The sequence below is a fragment of the Mus caroli genome, chromosome 9 (genome assembly GCF_900094665.2).
Source record: "Mus caroli chromosome 9, CAROLI_EIJ_v1.1, whole genome shotgun sequence".
In the NCBI taxonomy this organism is placed as follows: Eukaryota; Metazoa; Chordata; class Mammalia; order Rodentia; family Muridae; genus Mus; species Mus caroli.
Genome location: NC_034578.1, coordinates 76742966 through 76755135, shown reverse-complemented (window position 1 = coordinate 76755135; position 12170 = coordinate 76742966). Strand labels below are relative to the sequence as shown.

Here is a 12170-nt window from a genome sequence, read left to right as displayed (position 1 = left end):
GAGAGAGAGAGAGAGAGAGAGAGAGAGGAGAGAGAGAGAGAATACAAAGTGCCTTTAAGTTTTGGGCCTAAATATCTGAAAAGATTGACATGTGGGATATTCATTAGGGGAAGAGCATAAGCTCCGAGGAGACAAAGAATGAACAGCCCAGTGGATACAGCAGCTAATTGAATGACAGTGCCCATGCTAGTGAATGGATGGCTGCCAGCAGGAGGGAGAGCCTGAGAGCATTTGGTAGGCCTTGTGCATTGACCTGACTTTGTATTAGTGATTGGGGTCATTTTTTCATTGACACAATGCAAGATATAAGCTTAAGCATTGGCTGAAGAAAACAATCCAAAAGGGGTCTTGACAATGACAGGATAGATTGACTCGTTCAGGATAAAGTTAACCTAAACCACGTCTTGTAAATTTGATCTGTCCAGTCAGTTTCTCTTTAAGGAATAGTATTGCTATTAAAATACAATGTTTGCTCAAACAGATCTAGTTCAGATCCCAACCTGCCCTTCCTGATTATGTGCCTTTGATTAAGTTCAATAATTTCTCTTATTTATAAAAATGGTATGATCACATTCAAAATGAGAATTAAATAAAATAAAAAAGCATTCAACACACTGCACTTAAAATCTTTATCTATGCTTTATCTAGCTATACCCTATAATATAGTTAACTATACTGCATCTATATTGTATGTGTTTTCATTACATTGTTTATTTGTATGTGCACTTGTACCCGTTCGTCTGCACAGCATGCATGTAGAGGGCAAAGGAAAACTTTTAGCAGATTTTTTGTTTTGTTTTTTGTTTTCTTCTACCTTGTAGATTCTGAGGATTTTGATTTCTGAGATTTTGTTTTCTTCTACGTTGTAGATTCTGAGGATTGAACTCAGGTCATCAGGATTGGCAGCAAACATTTGCTATACCTTCTAAATTACAGATGAACCATCTATCTGTCTGTCTATCTATCTTTCATCCATCCATCCATCCACCTTTCTGTATTGAGTTAACTATTGCCAAAGGTAGAAATTGTTGCAAGCATTAGTGAACTTCTGATATGTTTTAAGACGTAGCAGTTCTCGAGACCCTCAAACATTATGTCCCTAGAAGTCTTTTTTTGTCAGCACTGCCCTCAGCTGCATTGGGGAATGTCAGTGCCCCTTTCTTCGTCTTTCTCCATTCTGGGTTCCCCTGCTTCTCCTGCTTATGCGTTAGGTCACTAAGCAGGTTTGTTTTTTTTTTATCACACTTAAATCATTCTGTTAGCCGAATAAGAGTAAATGGCCAACAAAATGCCCTTCTACTCATGCCAAGAGACAGTCAGCGAAGCTGCTGTGAGTGTCCCTCATGGCAGTCTGTGGGGCTTAAAAGCAGGCTTTTTGTTTTGTTTGTTTTGTTTTGTCTTAAACAGAACAATACATTCAATAAGTTCCATTAAAAAACTCTTAGAACCATAACAATTTCTATAGTAATCATATGACAATTATTTTAAATAGTTTTATAATATGCCCAAACATTCACTGCACAAGGCAGTGAGGGGCATTTTCTATACACTTAGTTAGCAGTTGGCCTTAACATGAGCATGAAATAAACCATTCTAAATAATAAGGCTGTAAAATAATACTGAAAGAATAAAATGTACCCAAACACATACTAGTGGTTTTTGTAACTTGCACCTCTTATAAACATAATAGTTTCTGAAGATTATTCCTACACTGATTTATGTTAAATGATTTTAATTTTGACTCTGCTTTATGGGTATTCAGAGATGGCCATTAACAATATGTTAAAGCCCAGAGATGATGGTTCAGTGGTTTAGAGCACTTTTTGTGCAGCCATAAAGACTGAAGTTCAGATCCCAGCACCCATACCGTAAGCTGGGGGCCTAACCAGTGTTTGTTAACCACAGCTCCGAGGAGTCTGGTGCCTCTGTGCACATGTTTACGCATTCACAAACACACATGCACACACACACATTTTAAAGAATTTCTATGTTAATTGACCAATACGAGAATGATATATCCCTCTTCCTTTTTAGGGCTATATATAAACAACATGGAGAAAGCATATTTCATGCCTACAAAATGATAATTCCTATGGCTACCACATTTATTTATTTATTTATTTATTTATATCTTTTGCTTTGGTCATCATTTAATTTCTTCTCTACTTAATCATCAATTTAAAAAGAATGTTTAAATTGCAAACGTGATCAAAGCTTTGCCAGTTTTTATGTGAGTGGAAATGCTTGCGCAGAGCAGCTTTTGTAGCAGAAAGCATGCTTTGCCTCCTCCATATCGGGTGACAGTTGCATGGTTTCTTTTGGATTTGTTTGTTTCTTGAGACCAGGTTTCTGTTTCTCTGTGTAGCCCTGGTTGTTTTGAAACTCCCTCTCTTGACTAGGCTGACCTCAGACTGAGAAATCCACTGGCCTCTGCCACCCAAGGGCAGTGGTTAAAGACATGTGCCACCACACCTGACTTGCCTAGCTTCTTTCAAAGGTTCAAAATAAGAAGACCTGTACGCTCTGCTCTGGTCTCTCCTTTATTTAAGTAGCTTTCCCTCGTGAAGTTGGACAGTGTGGAGGTGATAAGGAAGAATTCCGGAGGCCTGCTTGCTGGCTGAGCTGTATGCCAGCACTGCTGCTTACTCTGTGTGTATGTGACAGGTTACATGTGCTCCCGTGTCCCACCCACCACATGAAGGTGAAGTAGCAATAGTTTTTTCATAGGCTTCTGGTTAGGATAAAGTACATGAGTTCCGGGAATACAAAACACAGTATCCAAAGTCCTTCTTGTTGCACAAGTTAAGGTACTATGTCACATGTTCAACTTATGAATGTCATAAATTAAACAATTCAGCAAGCAAATCATAAAACAGAAACTAGTGCCCTCTCTCTGAGCCCTTCTCTGAGCTCTACTAGTTACTGTGCCTCTTCAAGGGGGAACTGCTATCCTGACTTCTCATTTGTTTTGCTGATAGCCATTGGCAAACCATACTACTCTGAAGTTAAAAAGGGACCTTGGTGTAGCAATATATATATATATGAATGATTGTATTTCTATTTGCTGATTACTCTCCTAACATAGAGCTTACATTCTTGTGGTTTTTGTTTGTTTGTGTGTTTGTTTAGGTTGAAAAAGCTCCTTGAGCAAGAAAAGGCTTACCAAGCCCGCAAAGAAAAGGAAAACGCCAAGCGGCTCAACAAACTTCGGGATGAGCTTGTGAAACTAAAGTCCTTCGCACTCATGCTGGTGGATGAGAGGCAGATGCACATCGAGCAGCTGGGCCTGCAGAGTCAGAAAGTCCAGGACCTCACTCAGAAACTGAGGGAGGAGGAAGAAAAACTCAAAGCCATCACTTACAAGTCCAAGGAAGACCGCCAGAAACTGCTCAAGTTGGAAGTGGACTTCGAACACAAGGCCTCGAGGTTTTCCCAGGAGCACGAAGAGATGAACGCCAAGTTGGCTAACCAAGAGTCTCACAACAGGCAGCTTAGACTCAAACTGGTTGGCTTATCGCAAAGGATTGAGGAACTGGAAGAGACCAATAAAAGTCTTCAGAAGGCCGAGGAAGAGCTTCAGGAGCTGAGAGATAAAATTGCCAAAGGGGAATGTGGAAACTCCAGTCTCATGGCGGAAGTGGAAAGTCTGCGCAAGCGCGTGCTTGAGATGGAGGGCAAGGATGAAGAGATCACTAAGACCGAGGCCCAGTGCCGGGAGCTAAAGAAGAAGCTCCAAGAGGAAGAACACCACAGTAAGGAACTTAGACTAGAAGTGGAGAAGCTGCAGAAGAGGATGTCTGAACTGGAGAAGCTGGAGGAGGCCTTCAGCCGCAGCAAGTCGGAATGCACCCAGCTCCATTTGAACCTGGAGAAGGAGAAGAACCTAACCAAAGACCTGCTGAACGAGCTGGAGGTGGTCAAGAGTCGGGTTAAAGAACTCGAGTGCTCGGAGAGCAGACTGGAGAAGGTTGAGTTAAGCCTCAAAGACGACCTCACAAAGCTCAAGTCCTTCACTGTGATGCTGGTGGACGAGAGGAAAAACATGATGGAGAAAATAAAGCAAGAAGAGAGGAAGGTGGATGGGTTGAATAAAAATTTCAAGGTGGAGCAGGGGAAGGTGATGGATGTGACGGAGAAGCTAATCGAGGAAAGCAAGAAGCTTTTAAAACTCAAGTCTGAAATGGAGGAAAAGGTGTATAGTCTGACCAAGGAGAGGGATGAGCTGATGGGTAAACTGAGAAGCGAAGAAGAAAGGTCCTGTGAACTGAGCTGCAGCGTTGACTTGCTAAAGAAGCGGCTTGACGGCATAGAGGAGGTGGAGAGGGAAATCAACCGAGGCAGGCCGTGCAAGGGGTCTGAGTTCACCTGCCCGGAAGACAATAAAATCAGGGAACTGACGCTTGAAATCGAGAGACTGAAGAAGCGGCTCCAGCAGCTGGAGGTGGTGGAGGGGGACTTGATGAAGACCGAGGACGAATACGACCAGTTGGAGCAGAAGTTCAGAACCGAGCAGAATAAGGCAAATTTCCTCTCCCAGCAGCTCGAGGAAATCAAGCACCAAATGGCCAAGAACAAAGCCATAGAGAAAGGGGAGGCTGTGAGCCAGGAAGCCGAGCTGCGACACAGGTTCCGGATGGAGGAGGCTAAAAGTCGTGATTTACAGGCTGAGGTGCAGGCTCTTAAAGAGAAGATCCATGAGCTGATGAACAAGGAAGATCAGCTGTCTCAGCTCCAGGTCGACTATTCGGTCCTTCAGCAAAGGTTTATGGAAGAAGAAACTAAGAACAAGAACATGGGGAGGGAGGTCCTCAACCTGACCAAAGAGCTGGAGCTTTCCAAGCGCTACAGCCGAGCTCTCAGGCCGAGTGGGAATGGCCGAAGGATGGTGGACGTACCTGTGGCCTCCACTGGGGTACAGACCGAGGCGGTGTGCGGGGATGCTGCGGAGGAGGAGACCCCGGCTGTGTTCATCCGCAAATCCTTCCAGGAAGAAAATCACATCATGAGTAATCTTCGACAGGTAGGCCTGAAGAAACCCATGGAACGGTCCTCGGTCCTTGACAGGTATCCCCCAGCCGCCAATGAACTCACCATGAGGAAATCTTGGATTCCTTGGATGAGAAAAAGAGAAAATGGACCCTCGGCTCCCCAGGAGAAAGGGCCCAGGTCAAACCAGGGTACAGGGCACCCTGGCGAGCTGGTCCTAGCACCGAAGCAGGGCCAGCCCTTGCACATCCGTGTGACACCTGATCACGAGAACAGCACTGCCACTCTGGAGATCACAAGCCCCACATCTGAAGAGTTTTTCTCGAGTACCACCGTCATTCCTACCTTAGGCAACCAGAAACCACGGATCACCATAATTCCATCACCCAATGTCATGTCGCAAAAGCCCAAAAGTGCAGATCCTACTCTCGGCCCAGAACGAGCCATGTCCCCTGTCACGATTACTACAATTTCCAGAGAGAAGAGCCCAGAAGGTGGAAGGGGCGCGTTTGCAGACAGGCCTGCATCCCCCATCCAGATCATGACGGTGTCAACGTCTGCAGCGCCCCCTGAAATCGCTGTCTCTCCTGACTCTCAGGAAGTGCCTATGGGAAGGACTATCCTCAAAGTCACCCCGGAAAAACAAACTGTTCCAACCCCCATGCGGAAGTACAATGCCAATGCGAATATCATCACCACGGAAGACAATAAAATTCACATTCACCTGGGTTCTCAGTTTAAGCGATCTCCCGGGCCTGCAGCAGCGGAAGGCGTGAGTCCAGTTATCACGGTCCGGCCTGTCAATGTGACAGCCGAGAAGGAGGTTTCTACGGGCACAGTCCTTCGCTCTCCCAGGAACCACCTCTCTTCAAGACCTGGTGCTAACAAAGTGACCAGCACTATAACCATAACCCCGGTCACAACGTCATCCACACGAGGAACCCAATCAGTGGTGAGTAGAGTAGGACCCAGAACAGAGGGCAAGCAGGGAGGGGGCTGGAGAGACTAGCCAGCTCCTGCACAGGAGGGAAACCCCTGCCTCTGCCAGCATCCAGAGGCTCCCCGGACAGTTGCCTATTCAGAAATAATAAGGATCTTAGGAGCCGGGCGTGGTGGCGCACACCACCTTTAATCCCAGCACTCAGGAGACAGAGGCAGGCAGATTTCTGAGTTCGAGGCCAGCCTCGTCTACAAAGTAAGTTCCAGGATGGCCAGGGCTATATATACAGAGAAACCCTGTCTCGAAAAACCAAAAATAAAAATAATAAAAATTTTTAAAAAAAGGATCTTACCTAGAAGTGAAAATGTACATTTTGATAAATTGAGCCAATTCTTTTAAAGATTTATTTATTTTATCTATATGAGTACACACTGTAGCTGTACAGATGGTTGTGAGCCTTCATCTGGTTGTTGGGAATTGAAATTAGGACCTCTGCTCACTCCACTCAACCCGGATCACTCTGGTCAACCCCAATTGCTCTGGTCTGCCCCTCTTGCTCAGTCCCTGCTGGCTCTGGCCCAAAGTACACTATAGCTGCCTTCAGACCAGAAGGGGGCGTTAGATCTCATTATGGTTGGTTGTGAGCCACCATGTGGTTGCTGGGATTTGAACTCAGGACCTTTGGAAGAGCAGTCAGTGCTCTTACCCACAGAGCCATCTGGCCAGCCCAAATCGAGCCAATTTTAAGAAAGCATTTCACTTATTCACAGAAATTTATAGAGACTCCATAATATACTTGCAAAGACAGTCTCTTTGAAATGATGCTATAGAAGAATCATAAGGTTTAAAATGTGAATTTTTCAATGTTCAAAATATTTTTTAAAAAAAGCAATCCAAAGCAGAGTTAAAACTGCTTCCAGTTGTATTTCTAGTGTAAGTGTTCAGTGGGTGATTAGGTATGGCCACAACTCCTCTCCACCCCAAAATTAAGACTGCAAGATTTTCATATTATAATCTTTTCAACAAAAAGTAACTCTGTATGTCCAAAAATCTGTATTTTATTTAACAACATCTTGCAGAGAGCAGGTGAAAGTGCAAACAGGACCATACTGAAAATAGAACTGAGAACCAGGTGTGGTGGTATGTGCTAGTAATTCTAGCACTGAGGAAATGGGCAAGAAGATTGCAGGTTTCAGCCCAGCCTAGACTACAGAGCAGAAGCCTGCCTCTAAAGGAAAGGGGGAAGGAAGCATTTAAAGATTTCACAATAGACTACATGCAGACGGTGGCTCGGGGGTCCAGTCTTCGCTGTGTAACTGGGGCTTTAAGAAATGTAAGAAGATGTGCAGGGCATGACAGAAAGCAGTGTAATGCTTGTGAAATGTCTGGAAGATGCTGCCCATGTCCGTTGAGTAGTTGGAAATCAGATCTGGACTTCCAGAAGGGATTGGCAGCTAAAGACTGTAGGGCTTGGATGCATGGAATACAAGCAAGGGGCTTCTCAGGCTAAAGGTGAACACTTTAATAAAAGGCTGAGACTGGGGCATGGTGATGCATCTAGAAGGCAGGTGGGGTCAAAGGAACCATCAAGAGAAAGAAAAGCGTCCTCAGAGCTTGGAAGCATTGGTGAGACTCATACAGAGCACAAGGTTTAGGGCAAAACTGGGCAAACTCACCAACGTGTCCCCTTTGTCTATGTTTTCTGTTCCAGTCAGGACAAGATGGGTCATCTCAGCGGCCTACACCCACCCGCATCCCCATGTCAAAAGGTATGAAAGCAGGAAAGCCAGTAGTGGCAGCCCCAGGAGCAGGAAATCTGACCAAATTCCAGCCTCGAGCTGAGACTCAGTCTATGAAAATAGAGCTGAAGAAATCTGCAGCCAGCAGCACTGCCTCTCTTGGAGGGGGGAAGGGCTGAGGGCAGTGACTAAGGGGGTATGTTGTAAGGATGCTACTGCTGCTGTGGAAACAAACCTTCCTCTGTTTGTGCCAACCCTTTACATGTACTACTAATTTAAGTTTTAAATACCTTGTTTATAAAATAACCATCTAATAGCCTTGCGGCTTTCCTCTCTATTTTGTGCATTTGTCTCAATGCAGGGGAATAGAATTAATTAGCAAAATTGCTGTTTGCTGAATGTTTTGTTGAAGATGTTGGTCCTAAGACAGGTTCTGGCCTCCAGTTCAGTTTTACTTCTAGCATGTGGCCCCAGCCAATGTAGTTCATGAGTTATGAAGCCCTCAGTATCTTCATGAGCGAGATTTGGGAACCACGTTCCATGCTCCCAAAGACTGGCTCCCAATTCTTCTAATTGTAAGCCAAGTTTAATAGACTTAGTTCTATGATTTTTTTCCAAGAAAAAATATTTTGAAATAAGACAGAGTTTAATAATTGTCATTGTGTACAATCAAATCATGAGTTTGGTATATGTGATATAAGAAAAAAAAATAGTTCAAAGCTATCACAAGGTCTTTTTTGGAAAGACAAAAGCCCCTAATATGACTTCAGGAAACAATTTGAACATGCAATAAAGTGGAAATGAACTGTGGAATCTGAAAAAGAGAGTTTGATTTATTTGTGTGCATTTGTGTGTACTCTAAAAGTTGTGACCACCTCAGACTGCTCCCAGCCATCTCCTAGACAATAACTTTGAACCACTAGAATCAGAATTATGCTATCCTCAAGTGTGCAGTTAGTTGAAATGGTAGAGCTGTTGAACAGAGCTGCCAAGTGGCCTTTTAAAAGCTCAACAGAAATAGTGATGAATAAAAGCATAGCAAAAAGCAAATGTAGACATTCTAATGCCAAGGAAAGAGTGACGTCATCCATAGCTTAATTGAATGTAATGTTTTCCTCAGCTAAGTGTGGATTCTGTTTGCAGATGTAGAACAGATCATGATTTGGGGTGTGTGTATGTGCCTGCTGCTATGTGAGGTGTGGGGAAGGGCTTTATTATGACTGCCAGTTTTACTCATGTTTGAATAATTTGCTTTCATTTTTACGCATGCTCTAATAAGCATGGAACAGACTGTAAATGCAGAGTGCCATATATCTGTGACATTAACCTTGAAACAGCAGAGTTTGCGTTTCATGGCCATATAACTACAAATGAGCTCAAGGCTAGTAAACTACAGCTTAGCATTCCACGGTCTCATGCAGGCCATGCCAATGCCAAAATATCTGAGCCGCATAGGTGAACTTTATAAAATTAGAGCAACTACAGACTTACAGATTTGTACATTTCCATTTCTGAATTCTTACATTTCCCAAATCACGTGGGATAGCACACACTGTGGGTGTCTTAGCAAGGCAAATTGGAAAAAGAAGATGTGTGCTTAGTTTTCAGAGTGAACCAGCATGTCTCTTGATGAAGAAGCACCTCTGTATTCCTTTCTGCACCAAATGCCTCACATCCTGCAGAACATGGATTGAATTGTATGTATGATGGCAGCTGTCTCTGCCTCCAATCATCTGCACACGTTAGGTAAATCTCTCACCCACTGCTCACTGGTTCTCGGTGTTTATGTTAAATACGTGTAGCAACATATGTTAACAACATAACATATCCAGGATGCTGAGTCTGGAAGGTCAAAGAAAAATAGAGATAAGCTAAGGTGTATGTATGATCTTTGGACAAATTTAAACAAGACGTTTTGCCAGTTAGAACTTGTGTTTCTTAGGGGATCTTTCTCCACTCTCATCAATGGACAGCCATCCTTTCAAAGACAGGACAGTCGTGGTTCTGCTAGTATCTATCTCGTGTTCGTGAGGCGTTTCAGTATTGCTGTTCTATGGCACACTTTGTTGGAGCAACGACAGTGTCGACCACTGTGTTCCTTCCAACTCTGCCTGCCCTCCTTTAGATGACTTACAATCTCAGCATCACTCGCTGATCCCCTTGCTTTTACCTCCCCACACCACGGTATGTCACTTCTTCCTGGAAGTTCACGTCACCCCTGAGAGAGAGCTCGGGAAGCCTTAAGAGTAAATTCGCAGGGTGTTTATGTGTGTAGGTCTGGCCTAGAACCATGCCCAAAGCACAACTGCTAAGAAAACTTGGCAGAACAATACACAGTCACTTCAGAAATGAGGAAACTTAACTGCCGGGGAGTTTCCCTTTGTAATTCTAGAAGCAGCTGTACATGTATTGGATAGTTCTGTTTCTTATTTATTTACTTATTTATTTATTTATTATATGTAAGTACACTGTAGCTGTCTTCAGACACTCCAGAAGAGGGCATCAGATTTCATTACAGATGGTTGTGAATCACCATGTGGTTGCTGGGATTTGAACTCAGGACCTTCGGAAGAGCAGTCGGCTCTCTTAACCACGCCAGCCCTAGTTCTGTTTCAAAGTGCACGTTAGAGGTGGAATGCACAGGGACTCAGAAGTGAAGGATTAAAGGCAGCCTGACTCCATCATCCCATTGGTAAATGTTTTTAAGATGCTACCTAATGTGCTTTTGTAGGAGCAAATGGGCTGTCTTTTCCATGTTGGTAACTTTACTGTATATGCTAAAATAAGAGCAGTCTCATAATGGTTGGCTGATGTGTACAACTGCTGTTTGGATTCTGCAGTAAAAAACTCTAAGAGGTGGTTCACACATGTCATTTCCACAGAGTTCGATGTGATAATGCTTTCTAGGGATGTGCCAGTACAACCCACACAGCTACAGAGGGGATCCTGATCTTCCACGCCTGTGAATCAACTGACTGTATTGACTATATCAGGGTACCATGGCGGCTACTACCTGCCACACATGGTACCAGGTGTATTCTGCTATGAGCTGCTGTGCAGCATCCTTGTCACATCGATGCTGTGGGTTCACTGGCTTCCTATCAGGTTTGCAGGAGGACAAGCTATTGGGTGGCAGTGGGGTCTCTCTCTTGAGATGCTAGCATATTCATCAAGGGTGTTAGCAGATCCCTTACTTAGTTGTTTGCAAGAATGAAATCAAGACCCAGCATTCAGGTGTAGTCTAAGGAGAGTGTAATTTCGGCGGTGAAACATGCCCAGGAGAATGAGCTGTAAAGAAGACTTAGATTTCTCAGGAATTCAGAATACCGAGGGAAGAATGGAGCTTCTGTGATGAGCAAAACCGTGGAACTCTCGGTGAGAGGAACACACGGGGCTGCTGAGGGGGTCCTGTGTTGGGCACTTGTAGAATGGCGTAATGCCATAGTGTGCTATGAAGCAATAAAAAAGAGGAAGAGATATGTGTCAAAGGCTGAAGATCAGAAAGAGAAACAGGCAGACAGACAGAGACAGACACAGAGACAGAAACAGACACAGAAACAGACACAAAGGGGGGAGAGGAGGAAGAGGAGGAAGAGGATTTTGTAGTTTTTAATTGTAAGAGCACTTGTAAGCAGGTGCCCTTCGTAGGCCAGAGACGTTGGATCTCTCCAAGATGGAGCTAACAGCACTTATGAGCTGCCAGCTTAAGTGCTGTGTATTAATTGACCTTCAGCCCTCTGCTAAGCCATCTTTCCAGCCTCAAAATTTTCTTTTTAAAAAGTCAATTCATGCACATTGTCTTTGTTGTTTAAGTACCAAGTCCATGGTAGAAGGCTATAAAATAGCCATTCTTTATTTGTTCCTTTTGACCCTAAGTTTTCCTTGGGGACAATTTTCTCCAACTCTTACCCACTTCATCAAACATTTTTCTCCATATTTGTAAAGAATGGCTTTGTATTCTAGCCTCTTATTTCTAGATTTTTAGGTGTATTGTCTTTCTATTATGGTCTTGGTGGTGCCCATTTAGGCTTCTAGCCTTCCCTTTTAACCTCTCAACATGGCCATACCACATCATCTTTTGGATATAGGAGTTAGAAGTTTAAGTGTTTATACAATGTGTACAGTGGAAATTTGAGTATGGTTCCCTGCTGAGTCCAGTTGTACACTAGCAGTCCGTTCTCTTCTCCTCGACACTTCTTCCAGGGAATAATTGCTTTAATCTTTCATCTGTTTGGTTTTTTTATGTATCTATTTTAGTTTTCCCAAACACTCTGTTTGATCTGCCAAACACCGTTCAGTGATTTTTCTGACACTTAAACACAGACGTTTTCTATTTGCTCCCAGAGGACTTCCTGGTACGGCCCCTGCTTCCCTCAAGCTGGATGGGTTGTCTTCCAAGCTGGATGGGTTGTCCTCCAAGACTTCTGCCCAGCTGGTGTCCTTTTGCCTGAATAGAACTCAGCCTCACCTCTCCTCAGATTGGTTCCCCTCCCCTCCCCTGCCCT

The 12170-nt window shown here is 43.9% G+C and overlaps 1 protein-coding gene across 4 annotated transcripts in view; it reads left to right on the top strand.

The window, feature by feature from the left end:
* Positions 1-12170, top strand: part of Filip1 (filamin A interacting protein 1) — a 195289-nt gene that overhangs the window by 176509 nt on the left and 6610 nt on the right. For 3 of the 4 annotated variants that reach the window (XM_021172494.2, XM_021172493.2, XM_029481659.1), the window contains exons 5-6: positions 3130-5938; positions 7638-8487. In XM_021172494.2, coding sequence (XP_021028153.1) covers positions 3130-5938; positions 7638-7844 — 3016 coding nt within the window. In that variant the 3' untranslated portion in view covers positions 7845-8487. Of the gene's footprint in view, positions 1-3129; positions 5939-7637; positions 8488-12170 lie in introns of those variants that run through there. The other variant, XM_029481660.1, reaches the window with a different exon arrangement.